The sequence below is a fragment of the Vombatus ursinus genome, unplaced genomic scaffold (genome assembly GCF_900497805.2).
Source record: "Vombatus ursinus unplaced genomic scaffold, bare-nosed wombat genome assembly UNPS02014870.1, whole genome shotgun sequence".
In the NCBI taxonomy this organism is placed as follows: Eukaryota; Metazoa; Chordata; class Mammalia; order Diprotodontia; family Vombatidae; genus Vombatus; species Vombatus ursinus.
This window is the reverse complement of record NW_020954648.1, coordinates 3,216,235-3,241,496: the sequence shown is the minus strand read 5'-3', so window position 1 is coordinate 3,241,496 and position 25,262 is coordinate 3,216,235. Positions and strand designations below refer to the sequence as shown.

General features: G+C 37.6%; 1 protein-coding gene across 1 annotated transcript in view; it reads right to left on the bottom strand.

The window, feature by feature from the left end:
• EXOC4 (exocyst complex component 4) overlaps positions 1-25,262 on the bottom strand; it is an 879,542-nt gene that overhangs the window by 768,221 nt on the left and 86,059 nt on the right. Inside the window, exons 5-6 of the mRNA XM_027842359.1 lie at positions 20,787-20,896; positions 10,408-10,651 (exon numbers count right to left, since the gene is read on the bottom strand). Of these exons, the coding sequence (XP_027698160.1) occupies positions 10,408-10,651; positions 20,787-20,896 (354 nt within the window). The remainder of the gene's footprint in view (positions 1-10,407; positions 10,652-20,786; positions 20,897-25,262) is intronic.

Here is a 25,262-nt window from a genome sequence, read left to right as displayed (position 1 = left end):
ATAGATAGATAGATAGATAGATAGATAGATAGATAGATAGATAGATAGATAGATAGAGGGCACAGGGTGAGTTGATCTGGAGAATAAAATTAAGGGGTGAGAAAGGATTATACCAGGAGATGGAGAAAGGGAGAGGTGAATGGGGTAAATTATCTCACATAAAACCAGAAAAGGCTCTGACAGTAGAGGTGCGAGGGAATGAGTGAATCTTATTCTCATAGGATTTGACTTAAGGAGGGAATAAGATACACACTCAATTGGGTACGGAAATCTGTCTTACCCTACAGGAAAATGGGGGGGGGGAAGGGGACAAGAGAGTAGGGGGATGATAGAGAGGAGAGACGATTGGGAAAGGGGGTAATCAGAAGCAAATACTTCTGAGGAGGGACAGGATCAAAAGAAAGAACAGAATAAATGGGGGGGCAGGAGAGGATTAAGGGAAATAGAGTTAGTTTTTCACAGCATGTCTGCTATGGAAGTATTTTGCATAACTGCACATGTATAACCTGTATTGAGTTGCTTGGGTGGGGAGGGAGGAAGGGAGAAAATTTGGAACCTAAAGTTTTAAAAACACATGTTTAAAAAAAAGTTTTCACATGCAACTGGGAAATAAGAAATACAGGAAATGGGGTATAGAAATCTATCCTGCCCTACAGGAAAATAGAAGGGGAAGAGGATAAGAGAAGAGGGGAGAGATAGAAGGGAAGGTACACTAGGGGAAGGGGTATTCAGAATGCATGCCATCTTGGGGTGGGGGAGGGGTGAGATGGGGTGAAAATTTGGAACTCAAAATCTTGTGAAAGTAAATGTTGAAAACTAAAAATAAATAAATCTATTAAAAAAAATAAAAGAACTTATATCGTGGGGGGAAAAAAGAATCCGTGCCCTCTGAAAAGCATAAAAATAAATCTTTGCCACCTTGACTTAAAAAAATAAATAAATAAATAAATAAATAAATAAAAATTTAGGGAAAAAAAAAAGAATGACTTTGACCAACTAAGTCATTTTGACTACTATGAATACACAAATTAAAAATAAAGGACATATGAAGAAAGACGCTATCTGCATCCAGAGGAAAAAAAATTGAAAAATAGAAGTATGTATAGAATAATTTTACATATATACCTATTTGTGTCTAATGGTAGCCATCTCTAGGGCAAGGGGGGGGGCAGAAGGAAAGAAAGAAAAAAAGGAAAAAAATAAATTGACATGATAACTTGGTTAAATATTTGGAAGGAATAGCAAATTGTACATGGTAAATTTGCAGTTTCATGTGCAATCTTTTTTTTTTTAACTATGTTAGGGAAACGCTTCTTTTGTTCTGTGAATTGAAAATAAAATAAATTTTAAAAGATAAACTTAATATGAAAAAGAATATTAAATTCTTTTAAAAGACAATGACATGAACTAACTACACTAAATGACTTTATTTTCTTTGGTCTTTGTCCCCTTTGACCCTTTTTCTTACAATGAATCTACTCCAAATTATATACAACATAACCATCTAACACCATCAAGGTGGGAATTTCTTTCTACACAAGCACTCCACTCTTAGGATCAAGGACCTAAGCCAAGCAGGTACCTGAAGTGAAAAAGTGGGATTTAGTCTACACAAGAGCTTGAGCTGGGAACATTTTCCCTATCGTGATATCTAGCAAATACACAGCCAGAAAGTGACAAGTCCTGAGGCAGCTCTCACTATCTGCCAAATGAAGAAATATGACTTGATGCAACGTGATGGTTGGCACTTGAATAAGGTTATCAAACAATTAACCAAGTAGATTTTATCAATACTTTATTGGTCTGGTTTCTAACTTGGAATTCAAATTGATAAAATGTGATTATGTAGGCAGAGGGGAAATGTGCTGAAAGACATCATAACTGATGAAATGTAATAATGAGTTAGGCCACTGATCTCGCTGTATTAGCACAGGCAGTTCTGCTATAACATGTGTTTCAAAAACATGACTTTGTTCCAATGTAACTGATATGATAGGAAACATTTTGACCATAACTTGAATTTCTGTATGAGAAACATTGAGAATACAGACAACTGGACCACTTCGCAGTAACTGACAAGCTACAACCCTTCTGGTGGTCACTTTCACAACCACTCTTTAGGCTTTTGTCAAGGTTAAGTGCCATATTTATTGTATATCTTCTGGCACAGCAAGGGTTGGGAGCAGAGAAGAGCTGGCCCATAGCAGTCCTACTCCTTCTGCCACAGCCTCAGGCTAGAGCTCTGGCCTTCTCAGCCTAACTTGTTTCCACAGCCCGGGTGCAGGTACAGTAGCAGCCCAAGGTCAAGGATACAGTCACTAATTATTGTAGCATTTATATATTTCTTAACCATTTAACATTTATAAAACTGTGTGATCATTTTTATTGGGCTCCTTTATGAAAAAAAAAACAAAAACCATGTTACTAATGAAGTTTCTGATCACCATGTCCCTAACCCCATCTTCCCCATAAGCTTGGTGATTTTTATTGTTCGATTTTACACAGCATGGTAATTTGGGGAAACATATGTTTTGTTATAGTAGAACAGCCTATCCTCTGCTGTAGGGCCAAGTGGAAATTTGTTGGAGAATGTCATAGTTTCTCTCTATGATGAATGAATAGAAAAGCATTTATTAAGTGCTTGCAATGTGACAAGCACAGCACTAGTGCTAGAATGCTCACAAACAAGTCAAATAGTCCTCAAAGAACTCATAGTCTAACAAGATCTTTCTTTCTCTCTGTCTCTCTCTCTCTCTCTCTCTCTCTCTCTTTCACACACACACACACACACACACACACTCCAGGGGAGTGGTGTTTGATGGGAGGGAAGTCTGGTCTGGTGAGACATATAGATATTGAGTGCAGCCAGAAGAGGGGACCGTCATGCCCTTTTCAAAACTATTGGTAGTATTAGTTTGGTTTCTCTCCCCAGAGCAAGAGGTATGGGGTGGGGGGAGGGAGGTGAGGGGGATAAACAGGCCAGGACAAATGGTCAGACCCATGGAGGAGAGGGGGCTGGATGGGATGTCTGAGGCGATCTAGAAGGTTATAGATGAACCTGCCTTCATTTACTAACTGGGACCACTAAGAATCGACCATGAACATTTTGGTTTTCTTTTCAATAATTGTTCTAGATTTATCTTGTAACAGAATGTAAGCTAGGATCACAGGCTTAAAGCTAGAAGGTAACTGAGAAATCAACTCATTCACCCTTCATTTTACAGATGAGGGAACTGAAATCCAGAAGTAAGTGAACTGCTCAAAATCCTAAGTAGTTGAGCTCTCTAGCCACAAATACAACACACTTGCCACCTACCACACTCCTTGAAGACAACTTCATCTCTGTATTTGTATTCCCAACACTAAGTACCTTGCACAAAGGAGGTGCTTAATAAATGTTTATGAAATTGGATTATGTCTCAAGGTAACAAGTTCTCTGTGTTTACTCCTCAAGATGTAGAGAAATATTTTTTAATGAGGAGACAGTTTGACATAAGGGAAAGAGCACCCTAATGAAAATCAGAAGACCTAGTTTCTGCCATTTACTTTTTAGAAACACAGATAGGTAACCTCGATGAGCTTCAATTTCATTACATAAAAATTAGTGATAATAATACCTACACTACCTACACTTCAGAATGCTTCTGAGGAAAATGCTATACAAGTGTGACTTGTTATTAGCCCAAACTCTGTCACTCACTGGCTACATGACCTTGGGTTGCAGAATCTCTCTAGGTCTCTGTTTTCAGAGACTTCACCTATTTGTGAAGTGACAGGTCAAGTAACAACCTCTCTGTGTCTCAGTTTCCTTACCTGTATTGTGACAGGAAATGGATGAGGTAACTGATGAGTACTCTTTTGGGCCTAGATCTATAATATTATGACTAGAAGGTCTCCAAAGTCCCTTCCTTCTCTACAATCATATCACTTTGTTATTTGTCTTTTAAAAATATCTCAGTAAACATTCTGAAAATGGACTGGGGTTTCAGAATATAGGTTTTCATCTATGTATCTTCTTGTTCATCCTATTCATCCCCTCCTGTACTTGGTTCTTGAGTATATTTAAAGCACATTTTCACTGGCACATGCAATCAAAAGTAAAGATTTAATCAAATGGAATCATAATCACCGAAGTTAAATTTGCTTGCTTCCCTGGTTTGCTTTGATTCAAATTAGTCATCTAAATTACCTTCAGGACCTTCCTGATTCCAAGCATGTCCAGGTGCTACATGCACTGCTTGAGAATGGCTACACGAGGCCACAAGGACAAATTCTTCTAGACTTTACCTCAATGCTGCCCTTCAACTATTCTTCCTTATATGAAAATAACCAATTCCACAAATATCTTCAACAGGGTCTTCAGATACTTAAAAGAAAAATGCTTATTGCAGCAAAAATGATGAAAGAAAATGCTATTATATTTGAACAGAAATAAGTCTTATGCTTGATGCAGGTCTAATAAGCATTATAAGGAATCCTTACCAAATTTCTCTTTAGATATATGCTGTAACTTCACTATAAAGCTGTCCCAGGAATGTGGGGTCTATACCACTGGCCTGTCTCTAAAATGAAACCAAGTTAAGAAAATAAGTATTTGTTAAGCAAGCACCTACTACGTGCCAGTAACTGTACTAAGCACTGGGGGTACAACGAAGGCAAAAACAAAAATAGTCCCTGCTCTCAAGGAGCACATAGACTAATGGATCTTGTCGGAGGTCATCACTAAGATGTAAAAGACATCAAATCCTGTCTGGGGTGGGATATAAGATAGATTCCACTAAATTTCAAATTTGATTCTCTAGCAAACCTGGTTAGTGTAAATTTCAATGCACCTCTGCCTAACAGCCATGAAACAATTTATTCCTTGGCACCACGACACTTAATCAGGAGTCCATAAACCTTTGAAAAGCGAATTATCAACATCCTAAACACTTTTCTTTTAGCCTGCTGGTAGGAGGTATGCTGATGTCACAAATCTAGGGAAAGGAGCAAGGGAAGGAGATGGAAGGACCTGTTCAAATGGAGCAAGAGAGACTGGGATATAGTCCACACTATGCTTATTGACTAGAATAGAATGAGAAACCTTGTAATTTCTTTGCTAAAATCCATAATTTTACATGAATAAACTACATCCACACTATTCTCTTGATCTACTAATTTAGTAACCCATCAAAAGAAAAAAAAAAGAAAATGTTGATATAAATTTGCCATCGTCTGTATTTAACAAAACCTAATTGGTTTTTTGTGATCGTGGCTTCTCCTTGTCTCAATGTTCATTCATTATCTCTTTAATCATATGATCCAGAATTTTACCAAGAATCAAAGACAAGTTCAATGGAGTTGGAAAACTCCACTATTTTCCCATTAAGAAAAAATAAAACTGTGCAGCATGTGCCTTCTTCCAGACCTACAGTACTTCTCTGATTCCCCAAGAACTTTCACAAATCATTGACAATGGCTCAGAAATCTCCTAACTGTCATTTCTTTCAATACCAAGACTGTAATTCATGTGGGTACAGTGACCTCCAAGACTGCTAGGTATTCTCTAACCATTTACTTATCTTGCATGTCAATCATTTTTATTGAGCCCTTTACAGTCAAAAATATTTCCAAGGTAGATAACAGCTGAAATTCCACTGAAGGTCTTTCCATTTAACTCTGGGATAAAGGAAAAAGATAAATACCTGAACCCTAGGGGAAAACAAACTATACATACAATGGCAAAATTGAGGCCATTCATGCCATACTTCTTCATAATATGAAACAAGTATAAACTCCCCTTGCATAAAGTCATCCTATAACTTAAATGCTCTCGGTTTCAATGCCTGCCCCATGTGCTGTTTTACTAACTCCTCATCACCTTTGTGACTTTCACATTTAGACACTATTATAATTTTCAAAGATTAAGACTACTCAAACTATACACTTTCTTTTAAGCACTATGCCTGCAATTTTCATCTGGCCAATATTTCTTTTCTACAAAAGTAATATACCTTAATAAAAACAAATTTTGTTTCAATATTTAATTTTGGTTATTCTATGATATCATTGTGAGTAGTCCCTCCATCAACACTGATCACAATTCTTCCATACTTTCTCTTTGTTTAGTCCTTGCGCATGCCTTCCCATGAATCCTTCAGAGAGGATCAACCCATCACAGTGGAGGTTTTCCACTCCATCTTTTAGGATATCGAGGGTAGTAACGTACCACTCCAGCTATCCAAATTTTGTCTCTCATTCTTGCTATATGACAGGTTCACCTTGTTTTCCAGTGACCTCTGTGAAAAATAATGTCTTTTCTGTCATTTCTCAAACAGTAATCATCACTGGTAACATGGTGCAGCCTACTTGGGCCCACCATGCATCTTTCTATTCTATGCTGTGTGTTCTAGGATTGACCCCCATAAAGGATCACTGGGAGAATACTGCTATTAAAGAGATAGTCTTCTGTACCTGCAAACAATTTGGTAGTGTACCATCTCCAGGTTGCAATCTAATATAATCACTATTTACTAAGAATAAACAATGAGAGACAAGAATAAGAATAGAATTAAAGAAATAAAAACTCTAAAGTACAATATGGTACTGCTCTATCATGAAATTTCAACTATTATAAACCTCTGCTTCATCTAATCCTGCTTTTTAAGTCCTAGCTTTATTTAGAATGAGAAGCTGACCAGGAAATGTGCCTCAAAGCTTCCAGTTTCTTTGATTTAAACTTTAAATTTGCTTGTAACTTATCAAAAAGGAGGTTGTAATTTGCTTCCTCAGGACTCCTAATAAGCTCTGGAGTGCTCCATCTGATCTTTCTGTATATAAATGAGAAATGGATTTCTACTAATATCAGAGAGGGCTTTAAACCACCATACCCTGCAACCACAGTTCCCCTATTAGCTCCTGTATCTTTAGTTATTCAGAGTTTAAAAAAAATAAAATACGCAAGAATGAAGTCCCCTGAGTCTGTGTAAAAATCCAGTACTGATCTCTCTACAATGAGAAAAGGATTTCCTTGGTAGACATGCTTTTCACTTATTCAATTCCCCCTCAATGAATGTCTAATCAACATTGAATAGGTTTCTTTATTCAGGTATAACAGGTCTCTGGCTCTTCCTCAAAAGGGTAATATTTTTTTTGCTTTCAGAAAATTTAAAATATATTAAAAGAGAACAATTTCAGAGATAAACAGTGGTTTCCTCATGTACTAGTCATAACTTTAATTGTCTATTTCTTCTATTCTCTCCATTTCCTATTCTTGGAACACGGTACTACACCTCTAGGATAAACCTTTTTTTTCCTTGTACCTTTAAATATTTGCCCAAGTCATTCTTCATTCAGTAAGAATTTTAGAAATAAAGGTTCTTCCAAAACAGGAAATGCCAAAGTTACTAGACTTATTTTGGAAAAGAGGTAGCAATGAGACAGCTGAGGTTGGAGAAACTGATGGTAGAATTGTAAAGTCAGAGGCAAGGCCTTTCAGAGAAAACAGAAAGCAGGTGGTTATGGCAGCACTGAGATGGAAACATCATATACAAATGTTTATTTTCATAGCAACAACAGTATTCTAAAGTTTTCTCCAAAAAAGACCCTGGTGGTTGATAGATAGCTGACAGAATCAGGATAACACTGAAGGAATAGTGGAGAGGGGGTACTTTCGCTAAAAACAAGAAACAGAAATTTTTAGAAGCAAACTATATTAATTAGTGGTTTTCCTAACTGAGTAAAAACTGGTTGAAAAAACTGTCCTGCCTCCATAGAAATTTAAAGCAAGATGACTCACTACCTTGCTCTCTTATGCGTTTCCAGCAACCCAGCATGCAACATTAACTCCCTTTACATAAAGACAAATGCAAACATGGATGTAATGCATCACAATGAGATTGTATTTAATGACATTATGTTCTACAATGATGCCCTCAGGGAAAATTACTATATTTGGATCTACTCTGAGGCTGTTTCAAGGTGGAAGTTTGGGGGGGGGGATATTTCATGTGCTGTTCTTCAGTTTTTCTTAAGGCTAGAATATGGAAAGAGTCATTCCTATAGTTAGAGATTAGTACTAGGGTTTCTTTAGCTATATTACAAGGTACCAGGTTCAGGAGTTTTAATTATTTATAAAGCAAGGGCTATTCATCCCCACAAGAGTCAAAGTTGATAAAATCAAGAAATGAATGTAAGCTTCTCACAAATATAATTCTGACAATGTTAGACTATCAAACCAGCCTTAAATATCCATTATTAGCCAAATCTTAAATCGCCTTAGAAGCAGACACTGTCCATTAAGCTAAAATTGGGTGGTACCACAATACTACAGCAGACGAGATCAAAATGATCAGCTTCAATAAAAATAACTGAAGAATTTAAATTCCAATCTCTCCAAGAAAAATGTACAAGTTCTCCACTATTTTATGTGGTCACAGAAGGTTTTTTGAGAACAAAGGTGGAAGCTGTATATTTTACAAGATGGGGTCATATTACAGACCAGAAACCACAGTAAATAGCTTGTTCCCTAGTTAGTGTCCAATGTGTCCTGCCGACAAGAGCCATCTTAAATACTGACAAAACTAATAAAAACTCCTGCTGACTCATTCCTTGTACAGGAACATTTATTATTTCCTGAGGCAGTCTACTGAAAATCCACTTCTGGTGCAGTAATTTCCACTGGTGAATTCTGGAGGGGCTTACAGAAGGCAAGAGGAGGAAGTTAAAATATTGTGAAAGATACTGTGCTTTTAAGGGCACTGTAATGAGTTCTGTGGAAAAGATATCGATTTATGTCCTTTTGTTTATTTCCAATATATACTTTAGTAATGTATTTCCCTATGAAAGCTCAATGCAGTTATCTAGGGACTCAGAGAAAGAGGGTAAATAGCAAGCCAGTGTATGGGAGTGTTTGTTAATAGGGAACCAAATAGGTCTTTGCCAGAACTCAATCAATTGGGGGAGGGGGGAGGGACAAAAGCAAAATCAAATTCAGAATCTTTCCCAGCTTCTCTCTATTACAGCATGAATGACCTAAGAAGGCTGAGAGTGGCATATACCACTATCTATCTATTGCCAGTAATTTATTAATTAATTCAGACTTTTGAAACTTTATTTTCTTTTTTAACCCCTTTTCCTACCATTTCTACCCTTTCCCTTCCACCTTTCCCCTCCCCCCAAAAAAAAGGTTTTCATGAGAATTAATGTCTGAAATATTTTTAAATATGATTCTAAATAGTGAATCTAAAATGTGAAAGGAGGAAAAACTTTGTTTCAAAATCCTGAGCGCTTAACAAATTTTTTCAGGGAACCCAGAGGCTTTTAGACTGCATACATGAATTTAAGGAAAAAGAAACGTTGCTTCATTTGAAGTCTCACGATTCAGAAGCTGAAACTTAGTCCAATACAATAGCATTTCTGAAGTCCTTTCTATGTGCCGAGGACCAAATGAGGCTAGAAATACAAAGACAAAACCACACAATACTCAAGAATAGCCCTCAACTAGCTTGCATTTTCTTAAAAAGGTGACAATAAGATGTCAGTGATGTATCACAGGTTGATCTATGTACTGTGAGGAAAATCACCCCTCTTTCTCCATATTCTTTAAAGTTCCCAGCAAATAACATTGATTAAATGAAAGGGACCTACTATGCATTAAGGGCTCTTGTATGAAACTTCCATTTTTAATTTTAATCATCCCCTTCCCCTCAACACCTTGACAACACTCACTCACTCTCTCTGTCTCTCTCTGTCTCTCTGTCTCTCTGTCTCTCTCTCTCTCTCTCTCTCTCCCTCATTCTCTGTTTTTTGCATGGCTGACTCCTGGATTACACATACACTCTAGTTTCTCCCAGAGGACTCTGCATTAATCAGGGATAAAGGTACAACCTAATTAGGATCTACATTTTCCCTTGATGTTTTTTTTCTTTTTCCCTATACAACAGGATTGTCTTTCTAAATCCTGTTAGTTATTTTGTACAGCTGAAGCTCCTCAGCCTCTTATTGATAGATTCCTGCAATAGCTTGGATCTTGGACATATAACACTTCTTAATCATCAAAGAGGACTTAATTTGGTTATTGAAGGGTGGGATTTATTTTATTTTCCAAATTTATTATTCTCCTCAATTTCATCTAGAAATAAGATGATTGGTTAGCCGATATGCAGACCTATAACTACTTGTTTTCATAATTATTAGTTTGGGTATACTGTGAGAAATAATGAAATTACAGAATATGAGATTGAGAAGTAACCTTAAAGATTACAAAATGAAACTCCATAATCTGAAGGAGGAATCTAAAGTCAAGAGAGATCACAAGTTAATGGCAGAGATATAGGTAAAACCAAAGTGTAAAGAGACCTTTGTGCCACAAATTTCATTTCTTGACCAGGAAGTCTTCAACAAATTCATTTTTTAGCCCACACATACCTTGGTTGGTTCTCCAAAGAGAGGTTCTCTCCTCTCTGGTAGCCATTGTCTGCTACCTGAGTTGTGGACCTCTTCACAATTTGCTTTAGCTCTTGTTCCAGGCGTTCCTTGATAGCCTTAACTGTTTCTGGAATCTTCTTTAGTTTGGCTAGCCCCTTGATGAGAATGCCCATAAAGAGGTTACTATTCTCTTCTGGATCCAGCTCCAAATCTTCCTTGATGTCCTGCAGGTTCATTTCTCTGACTGAAAACCACACAAAACATCAAATGTAAAAAGTACACTATTCACATAGAGGTAATGCTAACCAAACAAGATGGGTTATTTTTCTTGTTTTCTTGGAAGGAATAAGATATGAACCAAAGAAGATGCTGCTCATTAGAAACATGACTTTCTATTTTTACAGTACCTGTCTCACAATCTCAAAATAACATTAATATCCCTATTTGCATCATGTCAACTAATGGAGACTGAAAGGCAGGAAATATTTATGAGAATTATACAAACAGTTGGCAAGTCTGCCATGGAGAATCTTCAACCACCTATGATGTCACTTCATTTGTCTGTCAACAGATTAAGAAAGTTAAGCATCCGCACTGTAAGCTTCAGAAGAAAGTCACTAATCGAAACTCAACTAATAAATGACTTACTCAGAACTTAGGGCAATTAAAAAGACATTGGGATATTTAAAGAAGTACATAAATAATTAAAATTTAAAATAGCAGAAAAAGAACAACAGAAGAGCTAGTTCTCAACACACCCTAGGTCACTGGACTTCAGAAAGAGAAAAGCTTTCAGAGGAGAGAAATAAGGAACTGAGATGTCTTTAAAGCCATTTTTTTTTCTTCTATTGAATACATATATTCAATACAAGTGATGGCAAGTCTTTGCTGATCCTGATGAAAGGGTTGTCTGAATAATAACTATCACCAGTCAAAGATCCTGCAGTAAGAATAAAAGAAGTAGTCTAGAAATAACAAATGTCTTCCCAGAATGAACAAGGGGAAACAGGAAGAAGTAAAGGAGAGTGAAAAATGAAGGCATGTATAATAGCTTCTCCTATTCCTTAAGTCTTGAGTAAGCTGTTTGGAAAACCTCAGATTTACAAGGCCCATTGAAGGCACTATGTTTACTTTAAAAAAAGAAAAAAGCTTCATTGAAGTGATACCCTTTGTCTTGACCCTGTAGTCATTTCCCATCTTCTCCCCTCAATACTGGGGACCTTCTCTTGAGACAAAGAAAAATAATCAACCAAAAACATCCAATGGAGACCATAGCTGACAGTACATACAATGTGTTGTAAGAGTAATCACTCAAGTCTCTGCCACGAGGAAAGACGTATATTCTACAAACTCTTCTTCAGAACCTGCACTGGTTTTTCTATTATTCAGAGCTCAACCTCCTCTGGGTAATTCACATTTACAACATTTACAACGTTGTAGTCACAGTCGGTTCCATTTATTTCACTCTGCATTAGTTCATACAAATCTTCCCACGTTTTTCTGAATTCCCCAATTTGTCATTTGCCAATCAATAGGCACTATCTTTCTTTCTAATTCTTTGCTACCTCCTTCATGGCCATAAGACACAAGACTCTGAAAAGTGAGCCATTCTATTTAGTGTAATGAGAAAGGCACTGAAATATAATCACTGAATAACTGCTAATATCTCAAATATATAGGTATAAGTCTTTGTTTAAGTAAACACCCTAAACGTTCACCTCTCCAGAACATTTGATTTCTATAATTATGTGCCTCAATCAACACTACAATAATACATTTTTATTCTTGTTCCCCATACTAAATAAACATTTACCCTTACCCTTGACCTATGTCCTTGCCACGTATTCATGTCTTATAGGACCTTTGCACATGTATTCATATCAGTGTTAGCTTTCTTAGACTGCAAAACATGGAAGGTACATTAATTATACCTCTCCTAACATAACATGACAATTTAAGAAGAGAAGGGAAGGGAATAAACATTTATTAAGTGCCTACTATGTGTCAGGCACTGTGCTGATTGCTTTACAAATATATCATTTGATCTTCACAAAAACCCAAAGAGATAGGTGCTCTTATGATCCCCATTTTATAACTAGCAAACTGAGGCAGGCAGAGGTTAAGTGAGTTGCTCAATGTCACATAGCTAGTAAATCCATGTCCTCACTAAGTATACAATCTAGTATTAAATCAAAAAGTCATGAAATACATGGGGTTATGTCTACTGGCAACACCTGTGCTTTCCCTCTTGCAATTTCCTAAATCAGAAATTCTAAGCAGACCAAGCCTACTTCATCAATGCAAAAATGAAAATGGAAGGAAAAAGGATAGGAAAAAAAACTGAAACAAGGGACTCAAAGTCTAATCTAACAATTACTGACTACATCCTTGTGAGATCAGCCAGGGCCAGGCATCATTATTTGTTTTCTGGACAGCCTCTTCATACTTCAGTTGGTCTAAGCAACATAATGGAGGGAACATTACGTTTGTAGTCAAAAGGTGTGCATTCAAGTTGGAATACCACTATTCACTCTTGAGTAGAAATTTAACTGGAAAGGGGGAAAATCAAGGACCCTGTCCAGGATAGTTTGACACTCTGAGTTCAACACTATAATGATGCTTAAGTGTTCTCTCAGAAGATGTTAAAAGTAAAACACAATCAGAAAGTTCTCTCTTAATAACATTCAATCAACAAGTATTAATTGTAAACCTATTTTGTGCCAGGCACTGTGCTGGAACCTGGAGATAAAAAGACAAAAGCAGGCTGGGGGGTACCAGGAAAGGCCTCATGCAGAAGGACTTCAGCTGAGTCTTGAAGGACTCCAGAACTTCCAGGTGAGGAGTGAGTGCATTCCAAGTAGGGGGACAGTAGGGGCAAACTGTGTCCAGGTGGGATGGGGCCATTTGTATGAGAAGCAACAAGAAGGCTAGTTTGGCCAGACCATAGGATGTGTGGGAGGGAGTCATGTACATCCTACTGTATCATATTCCTCCAACTCTCCTCCACCTGAATGGTCATATTCTCAAACAGGATGGTGAAGAATAGTCCAAGAACAATAACGGACAGTGCAGAAAAGGTGAACTGAAAATGCCAGGGAGTTGTGGCATGAGAATGGGATTAGCACAAAGAAGTAATCATCAAGACCTCCACTATCCCAATCCGGTGCCAGATAGTGAAGACAAATGTTATCTTCCCAGAGGTTTTAAGAAATATTCTCTCTCTCATTCCACATGAGGAGAATCTTAAGCATCTTGGACCACAAAATTCTGAGGACAGAAATCCCACCTTAGAACAAGGCCTTATGAAATAAAATGTAAGTCAAGATAACAGCTATGAAAGGAGACAGTTAAATAAGCACTGTAACAAGTCATTTGATTTGTGTTCTCTAAAGGTTTTATTATTGCTTAACCTTTGCCAAAACCAAAGAGAAAAGAAGCAAGGCCTCCAGTTTCATTATAGTCATATTCACAGCAATCCCAACAGGAGTTTGAGTAAAATGAATAAAGAAACCACAAATGAAATGCCTGTGTGCCCTGGGAGTAATTGCTCAGTTTAAATGTTTCAAAGGCAGTTTGCCAAATGAAAAAATATATTGTGGGTCCAAAGATTTAAACCAACAAATTGCTACTATTCTGTCTTTCCCCCCACACTCTTCCATCCTTTCCACCCAGTTAATGTTTGAATTACTCTATCTAAATTAGACATTGGTTTCCCTCTTGAACTGCAAACACAATGTCTGACAAGACAATGCAAGAGTAAGCCTCGATAACTGAATGTAGCGGTTACTCTCAAAGAAAGTCTTTCTTGGAACTCTGCAATGGAATAAGACATCTGAAAAAGGGCCATTCTCATACAATCAAGATTTTTATTTAATTCACAATAGCCTGGAAGAGCTATTCTGCCATCGGATCCCCAGTTGGAAGATATCCCATAAAAATGTCCTTCATAATGGATGATACCCTCATGTCTGCTCTTTCACATTCTGAGGAGGAAACTTTAAGGCCTCTTGTTAAAGTCCAGCTTATAAGAGCCAATATATACTAGTCAGCCTGGTAAAACAGTCATGAATAAGCTTTGTGGGCTTACTCTGCACTACTGAAAATGATACCAAATTGCTGCCATTTATCATGGTATATTTCATTAGTTCTATGACTGTACATGTACCCAGCAAAATGTTACACAGTTCCTTACATGATTTATGGCATCCCAAATTATACCCTTTTGTTGGCACTAATCCTCTTAGATAAGGTGATGCAGATTAATAGGGTCCTAAAGTCTAGGAATGCAATGAAAGGCTTCACCTGCTTCAATTCCAGAGCCTCTACTTCATAAACATTGCTACATGAAAAGAAGAAATGCAAAGAGGTAAAAAATTTTCAGCATGGGTCATGCTCTGATTTCTTCACTGCCTACTCTTTAACTCCCTCAAAGAAAAATCCAGGAACACCAGTCTGCAAGAAAGATATGTCTTGGGAAAAGAAGACTTTATTTTACATAGCTCTACAGATGACTTCCACCACAGCCCCCAGTAGGGTCCATCTGGAGCTTTCAGAGACTTTCATGATAAAGAAAAAACTGATTGCTAGAGTCACAGAATTCTCATAATCTCCACCAAAAGAATCAAAATCAAAACCAAAATGCAAATTCTGGGGGGGGTTGAAAGAAAAACTTACCATCAGAAGAGAATAGGAGCTGTCTTCTTAGAAAATAGATAAGATAAAAATACTACCATTTAACTGAATTCGGCACTTACTGCCACTTATCATTTGATATTTAGTATTTCTAAAGTACTTTTCATTTGCAATGTTGCCCAATTATTTCTTTATCAACAATAAGAAGTTTTTATTTCACTTGGCAGCTTTTTAGGATGTTTAAACAGAATCATTTGCCGTGGCTTGGCAATAAGTATAATTGATGACCTGTCTGAGCTATAATGTGATCTACATTAGAAAAAGGCATCAGTGTAACAATTGGGAATATCAACCCAAGGCAGGGAGAGAAGGCTATTTAAATTCAGAAGTGGATCTCTGGCCTAATTCTAAAACTATGTCAGATTGCAAAGAGTAGAATAAACTCCACCATATGGCAAAATACTTTTCCTGATTCCAAGAAGAGGCAATAGCAATCCTTTCAAAGTTATGTAATAATATTTCTTTAAAGAACTAGTTTGGAATATTTTATAAAAATTATTCATTAGCAGATAGCCAAAAAGAAAAGTTGTTATTTTATCTACATATACTTTTAAAAAATTAAAAAAATGAATATCGTAAAGCCTCTCTCTATATAGAATTATTTGGGGGAGCTGCTTCTGTATACACTTCTCTGAACTCTCTACAGGAGTGGCAACATTTTCCCCAACATTGTACAAATGAGACACTCAGTGTTGCTTCATGGATGAAAATACTTGCAGTGCTTTGTAACAGGAGAGAGGTACTCAACAAAGGCAGGGAAATGTATTCTAATGCAAGTCAGTAAATGCCACATATAGATAGAAAGAATAATTTTTTAGAATTGCATCTGGATTACAGGCACCCTCATATTTCTTTGTGGGGGCAACTTGGTGATGCAGTGGATAGAGCGCCGGTCCTGGAAGCAGGAAGACTCCTCTTTCTGAGTTTAAATCCATCCTCAGACACTTACTGGCTGTGTGACCCTGGGCAAGTCACTTAACCCTGTTTGCCTCAGTTTCCTCATCCATAAAATAAGTTGGAAAAGGAAATGGCAAACCACTCCAGTATCTTTGCCAAGAAAACCCCAAATGGGGTCACAAAGAGTCAGATACGACTGAACAACAAAAATCTTTCTTTATACATGAAGCTGGAAGTTTTATTAAGCTTAAAAAGGCATAAGAAAATTTTATCTTGAAATATCAGATCACTGAATACAGTTACTCAGAAAAAGAATTATCTAGGATGTTTCATGAAAATACCGTTATTATACATATGAAGTTTCATATCAACTAAACTGTCACCACATATATTCTCGATCCTCCCTGTCTTCCTTACCTCTTGATCCAAGAAGCCTCGCCCACTCACTATTTCAAAGCTATTCCCTTTACAGTTCCATCCCCTCTGTATTCCTCCAAGACTCTGCTCTCTCAAGTCAAATTCTCCTATTCCTCTTTAAGATTTCCCCTTTACTATTTTTTAAAAATATATACATTTAATAGATGGCTTTGTCTCTAAATCACAACCATGGTGGGGGGGGAGAAATACCCTCCCTCCTCCAGATTAAACCCTCCCTCCTGTGACAAAAAAAAAAGCAAAGAAGCAAAAATGTCCAGTATCATGCCTACTGCATCTGCTGCTGTATATAACATTCTGCCCCCACAGGCCTCCTCCTCTCTCCTATGAGGAGGGTGTTTCATTCAATGAGACTTTCCCAGTTTCTCGGTATACAGAATTTGGTCTCTTGTTGGTGAGTTTTTCATCGATGTTACTCAAGTCAGAATGCACACAGTTCTTCCAGTGCTCTCCTGGGCTTTCAAACATGCATGTGTAAGGGGCAGCTAGGCGGCACATTGAATAGAGTAACACCCATGAAGTCAGGAGAACTGGAGCTCAAATCCAGCCTCAGACACCTTACTAACTGTGAGACCCCAGGCAAGTCACTTAACTCTGATCAGCTCAAAAAAAAAAATCAAACATGCGCATGTGCCCCACATCTGGAAAAATCTTCCCTTGACCTTAATACCCCTGATACCTAACACTGTATTTTTCTTTTTCCTTTCAAAGGGAAACCTCTTCAGTTGCTTCTGTTCTTTTGCCACCTGGTCTCTTCCTCATCATTCCCTCCTGCTTAAGTCTTACACCTACTTCTAGCACCTAGAAGGAAACTGGCCTCATTTTCTTCATCTTTATTTTCCTTGACCAGCTCCCGGTTTTAGAAATTGCTGGCCACCCACAAATACTTTCTATAACTCTACACTGAATCACTCTACCTCTCAAATCCTCATGACAGAGACAGTGCAACATTTGGAGTCAGAAGACCAGGGTTCACAGCCCAGCTCTTCCACTTGCCAGCTGAGTGACCTCCCTGGGAAAAGTTACAACTTCTCTGGGCTTCTGTTTCCTCAACTGTAATATGAAGGGGGCATACTCAATGATTTCCAAGATTCTGTCTCTAAATGTATGATCCTGTGATTTTCTTCTTTTTCTCATAGGATCTTTTCCAAGACTCAGTTCTTAGCCTTCTGTTCCTATTTCATTACCCACTGTCCCTTGAAGATCTGAGCCATTTCTCGTGTCTTCAAAGATCATGACTTGATTTTCAAATCTACATCTCCACCCCTAACAACTCTGCCAAGCACCCGTTCGAAATGCTCAAATGCCTACTAGACCTTTCCATCTGGATTTCCCATTGTCACCTTAATTTCAGCAAAGCAAATTCAAACTCATCTTCCACCACAACTAGTGCCTCATCCTGACTTCTTTTCATATAACCACCATGTTCTCATGACTCCAGTCTTGAAAGCCCACTCCTCCCTGGGGATATACTTTAAAACCTCCATCTCTCCCCTATACCAAATCAGTACTCAAATCTTACTCATTTTTCTTTCATAATATTCATTCTCTTTCATTTTCACACCAATCTAATCCAGACCCTTATCTAATCCCTGGACAACTACAAAAGCCTCTTGACTGGTCCCACATCATCTCCATCCTACCCCCAACATATCCTGGCATACTTATACCTCCAAGAGATTAATCTTCTAAAAATACCACTTACATCATGTCATAAATCTGCTTAGAAATCTTCAAAGGCTCCCCACTAAGAGTAAAAAATCCTTGCACAGGATTTAAAGCCTTCCTCAACTTGTCTCTCCAGTCTTCTCAAATCATTACTCTCCTACATGGATCACATCTCCAGCCCAAAAGCCTATTCACTGTCTCTCAAACACACTAACGCAGACCTATTTCCATGCCTTTGTTTATGCTGATTTCATAAGAATAATGCCTCAAAATCTTTACAGAGTTCTATCCTTATTCCATTCATCATTCGAATCTATTCTCACTGTTCCTCTCCATACTCCAAGTCTCTCACCCCCAAACCAGCACAGACCTAGGCTATAGATGTCACACATAGGCTTGGGAGCTGGAGAACTCCACACATCAGCTTCCTGGAGGCAGAGGGACACTTTTTCCACTTGAGAACAACAGCACAATTTCCACATAATAAAGATGTATTTTGGGTTTCCCAAAATTTAACTCAATTCATTTCCCTAAAAAAACAATGTTATGCATCACGGTTAGCTTCTATGGTAAAACTATTACAATATGAAACTTTCAATATGTTGCAGGTTAAGTTTTTGTGAATTAGCATAAGGACTTAACCATATAAAATTCAATAGGTAAGTACATACTGAGTTCCCCAAACTGACTTCCCACTAAGTTTTCAGAATGCATTCCATTCAGTAAGTTGCAGGCTGCCTACATGTAAGCATGAGCTCTTCCAAATGTCTGTCTCACTTTTTTAAAATTCCATCCTCCATGGTAACAGATTTAGCTTCGCCACAAGACAAAATGCAAGCCAAATGTGATTTTTATCTTTAATTCTTCCAATCTATCTAAAGGAAGAATTCTAACTACTTGTCTTTAACTGAACTATTTTTTTAAAAAATAATAATAACAGTTAACATAAAGAGAGAGCTTTAAGATTTGCAAAGCACTTTAAAGAAGTTATTGTATTTGATCCTTACAACAACTCAGTGAGGCAGGTGCTATTATTATCTCCATTTTACAGAAGAGGAATCTGAGGCTAAGAGAAGTTAAGTGAATTGTTCAGGGTTACACAGCTGGTAAGAGTTTGAGGTAAGCTTTGAACTCATGTTTTCCTGACTCCAAATCCTTTACTGTATTTACTATGCCACCTGGCTGCCTAAGTGGTCAACTCTTTCACAATAAATATCTCTTTATAAAAAAAATGATTTTGAAACCACGGGCAATGCCTACATTCTCAAAAAAAGCAGTCAAATCACAAAAAGAAAAGTTTGTTTCTTCTGAATTTTCATGGCATAATATATTTCATGGAATTTACCATTCTACTCAACTGGAAGCTCCTTGAAAGCAGAACAGTCTTTTTCTCTCTTTCTCAGACATAGCACAGGCCTTTGAAAGTCAATAGGATGTAAAGTCAATAGTATAAAGAGGGCTGCACTCAAAGCCAGGAAGACTTGAATCCTCCAGGATTATAATCTTGCCTCCCTCGTTTACAATGTGACTACAAGTCAGTCATTTAAAATCTAGGAGCATCAACTTCCTCATTTATAAAATGAAAGTAACAACACTGATCCCACATTGCTATTACAAGGATCAAAAAGGATAATATATGCAAACCATAAAACAATCCCTATCAGTTATTATCGTGATTACTATTATTATTGTTGCTAATCATTTGCACATATTTCAAGAATCGGCAATTTGAACATTGTAGGGACTCCTGCCACAGATACAGATGGCAAACCCTCCAAGCTTGAACAGGCGGTCTTTGTGAGTGCTGAGACCAAAAACATAAACTACCTGGGGACCTATGTTTTGAAGGTGAGCCTCTTTGAATGTCGCTGGCTACTTCTCAGACAATAAGCACACGGGGACCAGGCTTACATGCTTTCAAACGTGGCAAGGGCTTGCCAGAGCAGGTATTCTGTTGGCCTCACTTGAAAGAATCTCAGATCACCCCTCTTTGTCACAAGAGGTCATCCAAATGGACTTTAGTGGAGATTGCCAATAATAGGTAATTCATAAATGTTTGCTGAATTAGAACTGGCATTAAAAGCCCTCCATAACCTAGCTCTGACCTACCTTTCCAGTTTCATTACAATTAACTTTCCTTCTTGTACTCTACATGCCAGCCAAACTGGATGTATTGTTGCTCCTCACAAATGACGATACACCTCCTGCTTCTAAGCTTTTGAACTGGCTGTCTGCCATACCTGGAATGCCCTCCTTCCTCACCTATGCTTCTTAGAATCCTTTAATTCCTTCAAGAATCACCTTAAGCATTACCTTCTACATGAAGCCTTTCCTGATTCCCCCAGCTGCTAAAAAAGTTCTCCAAATCACCGTGCATTTATTTTGTATATATTCTTTAGGTATTAATGTATGCACATGTTGTCTCCCTCATTAGAATATAAGCTCCTTGAGAGTCAAGACTGTTTCATTTTTGTGTCTGTATTCCCACTACCTAGCAGTAAGTCCTTAAAAAATGCAGACTGACTGATGGGTTGAATTTGGATAATCCCTTATAGTTTGCTAAAATGGATTTCTACCAATATAAGTGAATAATTCATATCTAATTACAGAGAATGGAAATGAAAGAAAATAAAAGTATGTGAAGAAACTAAAAAGAAACTTGAGTAATTGGAAATTTAGATACTTACCAGTTGAGCTTCCAGGAGTACCAAACTGAGAAGTGTCAAGAAACTTTCGAGGTGTAGGCATGTTTGTGACATCAAGCAGGGGCACTGGGGAAGCATCTTTCACAAGAGAGCTACAAAGAACAGAAAGCATCAGACTTTAGCACTTGCTTCAATGTTATCCCATGTCCTGAAGTGGGCCACTATTCTCAGCATACTATGGTCTAGCTCTTCTGTCACTATTGCTATTTACACAAGATATTCTTCCCAACTAGTGCATCAAACACCTCTCTTTTCAAGAAAGGATTGACTGAAGAACCCTTTAACCATGCAATTTAAGTCAATGTTCACTCCATATTAATACTATTCTCCTTTTCCTAAGAAACCCAAACCTTTATTTTTAAATGGCTGACTTTCTATTTTGCAAAGAAGGGAGCTAGATGATGCAGTGGATGGGACACTGGGCCAGGAGTCAGGAAGACCTCAATTCAAATCCAGTCTCAGATACATACTAGCCATATGAGCCTGGGCAAGTCACTTAACCTCTGTCTGCTTCAGTTTCCTCAACTGTACAATAGAGATAATAATAGCACCCACCTCTCATGGCTTTTGTAGGGATCAAATGAGATAATACTTGCAAAGCACTTAGTACACTGCCTGGAACATAATTAATACTTAATAAATACTTGTTTCTGTCTTTCTTGTCCTTGCTAGGCAGGGGTTGTGCAGGATTACACCAAACATAAATATCCCTTATATAAACACAGTTTTATAAGTCACAAAACATTGCATTTACATATCTTGGTCAAAGCAGAAAAACTAGAGATTTGTTTATTTTATAACAAAGAAGGGTTTAAAAAGTACATGCTGAAAGTTTGGTTTGAGGGTAACAAATATTTCCAAGGAGAGGACTTGGAAAAGGTATTTAACTCTTTAAATATTTTCTACAGTAATGTCCAACTCTCCCTTTGCCTCCACAACGAGGATACTAGCACCAGAGAGGATCAGTATTGTGAATCTCTCTTAAGTGAATGGAGCCAGGCAGAAGAAATGGGTGTGCCCTCATTGTCTGACCTACACATGTTCTTGTTGGCAGCTAACATTGTGCTAATTGTACTAAACCCCAGAGCCCAACAAGCCTCTTCGCTGAAAGTGATAAGAAAGTGACTGGGCTAAATAACCATCAACCTCAGGAAAATAAAGAGAGTAAAAACAAATACTGCCCAAATTATGATAACTCACTAGAAAAGAAGATTACTGAATTAATCTATCAATACAGTTAGATGGCACCACAGACATGGCCTACAAGTGAGCCCAGAATTGATAGAAGGAGAATATCAGATCAAAATTGGGAAAATGCAGTGCTTTCCATGATCTCAAAACACTCACTGTTAAAAAAAAAAAAGCCCACTTATTACAAATATGTAATAAAAATTAAAAAAAAAAATTTCACACCTATGTGGCTGTGAATCACAGAACACTAAGGTCTTAGAAAAAGTAAAATGGCAAATAGCTCTAACAGCAATGAAAAGATGCACAGTGGCTATGAGTGGGCTGCATCATGTTACTAGTGACACCTCGTAAGTATGTCATTATATTCATAAGGATATGAATAACCTGAAAAGAAGGCAGGCCAGTTACGTATCTGAAAATGATAGCCAACAAATGGCTGGCCCAAGTTCTTCAATGAAAAACTGAGGTATTAAAAATAATAATAATAATAATAATAATGGAAGACTTCAATGTGTTACATATCTCTTCTATTAATGATATATTGAAAAATATATACAATGATCTCTCAAGAAGAGATGGTGTATAAAGGGCTGAAATTTGGAGCAGTCAATCAATCACCTACTTTCTGTCAGGTATATCAAAAAAAGATGACCTTAAAAAATAAGAGTCATCCAAGTAGCAAGAGCTAGAGCCCCAGGTATAGCTGTCTATTAGCCTGGAAGTCAGACCTAACAAAGTCAAGTAATACGCAGGATTGCCCAACCTTTCTTTGTCTCTCATCCCTATTTTCAACCCCTCTCCTTTTGCTTTCCTCTCATCTCTGGCCCTCTTTTATTTCTTTTCTCTTCCATTTTCCTTGTATTTTTTATCATTTTTTTAAAGTATAAGTTTTCAAAAGGACTATCCGTAGATGCACCACCATGAAGAATTTACATTATGATGGCTAAGAAAGCTCTAGTGGTTCATAGGAAATCATGGGAAATTTAAATATCTAAAAATGAATCCTCTCCTCACATGGGTGAGGATAATAAATAGACAATATTAATAATATTAAATAATATTTAAATAAACTTAATTAAATACATAATTAATTGAATAAATTAAATAATCTTAAAATAATAAATAGACAAAACTGAGGTGGAATGTGGGTTAACACTATTATAAAGTAATTTTATGGTTCAAAAAAATGTTCAGGCAGAGCCAAAATGGCGGAGTGACTTCCTTGAGCTCTCCCCCAAAGCCTTCGAAATACCTATAAAAAATGGCTCTAAACAAATTCTAGAGCAGCAGAACCCACAAAAAGATAGAGTGAAACAAATTTACAGCCCAACACAACCTGGATGGTTGATTGGAAAGGTTTATTGCACTGGGCTGGGAAAGGAACACAGTTCAGGATGGGTGTACAGGAAAAGACCAGGCCTCAGAGGACTGAATCATAGGCAGCTGTGGCAGTTTCCAGACTTCTCAAATGCCAAAGGCAACATAGAAGGTCAGTAGGAAAGGTCTGTAACCACGATGAGAGAGAAGCTCAGTCCCAGCCCCAGTATCTGCACAGCCCCGGGGCAGCGGCTGCTCCCAGAGCTCTTGTCCCACAGATTGAGGGGGAATTAGGCGGCTGATCAGAGAGGAATTGCAGAGATCTCTTTGCTGGTGCTGAGGCAGGATTCTCTTGCTTTGCCCATGCCTGGATCTCAGTCACAGTTCTGGGTGGCAATCCTGGGGCAAGGAGGCGTGCTGGTGAGGTGGAGCTTGTGCCTTACTGGAGAGGGAATCCTCCTCAGAGTTTTAAGGCAGAAAAGAGTGCTTGTGGGCATTCATAGACCAGAACACAGGCCAGGAAAGGAGTAAACACCTCACCCTTGATCATAGCACCTTGGAAGAACTGAAAATTTATAGGTTCCTAGAAGTATCTCTGAAAACAGCTGCACAAAACCCCTAAAACTTGGTATAGTACATTCTCCACACTGGAAGCAGACCCCTACCTTAACAAAGAGTTTAAAACTCAAATAATTGGCTGCAAACATGAGCAAACCAGACAAAAAGGTCAGACCATAGAATCTTACTTTGGTAACAAAGAAGATCAAAACATACAACAAAGTAAAAGCTCCTACATCCAAAGCCTCCAAGAAAAATAGGAATCAGTCCCAGGCCATGGAAGAGCTCAAAAAGGATTTTAAGAAGCAAGTAAGAGAAGTAGAAGAAAAACTGGGAAGAGAAATGAGAGTGATGCAAGAAAATCATGAAAAACAAGTCAACAGCTTACTAAAGCAGACCCAAAAAAATACTGAAGAAAATAACAGCTTAAAAAAGTCTAACCCAAATGGCAAAAAGGTCCAAAAAGCCAATGAGGAGAAGAATGCCTTAAAAAGCAGAATTGGCCAGATGGAAAAGGAAATCCAAAAGCTCATTGAAGAAAATATTTCCTTAAAAATTAGAATGAAGCAAATGGAAGTTACTGACTTTATGAGAAATTAAAACTTTGTAAAACAAAACCAAAAGAATGAAAAAATAGAAGGCGATGTGAAATATCTCACTGGAAAAACAACTGACCTGGAAAATAGATCCAGGAGAGAGAATTTAAAAATTATGGGACTATCTGAAAGCCATGATCAAAAAAAGGGCCTCGACATCATCTTTCAAGAAATTATCAAGGAAAACTACCCTGATATTCTAGAACCAGAGGGTAAAATAGAAATGGAAAGAATCCACTGATCACCTCCTGACAGAGATCCCCAAAGGAAACCTCCTAGGAATATTGTAGCCAAATTCCAGAGTTACCAGGTCAAGGAGAAAATATTGCAAGCAGCCAGAAAGAAACAATTCAAGTACTGTGGAAACACAATCAGGATAACACAAGATTTAGCAGCTTCTACATTAAGGGACCACAGGGCTTAGAATATGATATTCCGGAGGTCAAAGGAGATAGAATTACAGTCAAGAATCACCTACCCAGCAAAACTGAGTATAATCCTTCAGGGGAAAAAACAGACAATCATTGAAATAGAGGACTTTCAGGCATTCTTGATGAAAAGACCAGAGCTGAATAGAAAATTTGACTTTCAAATACAAGACTCAAGAGAAGTATGAAGAGGTAAACAGGAAAGACAAATCATAACGGACTTATTAAGGTTGAACTGTTTACATTCCTACATAGAATGATGATATTTGTAACTCATGAGACCTTTGTCAGTATTAGAGTAGTTGGAGGGGGAAAAAAATTATAGATAGATAGATAGATAGATAGATAGATAGATAGATAGATAGATA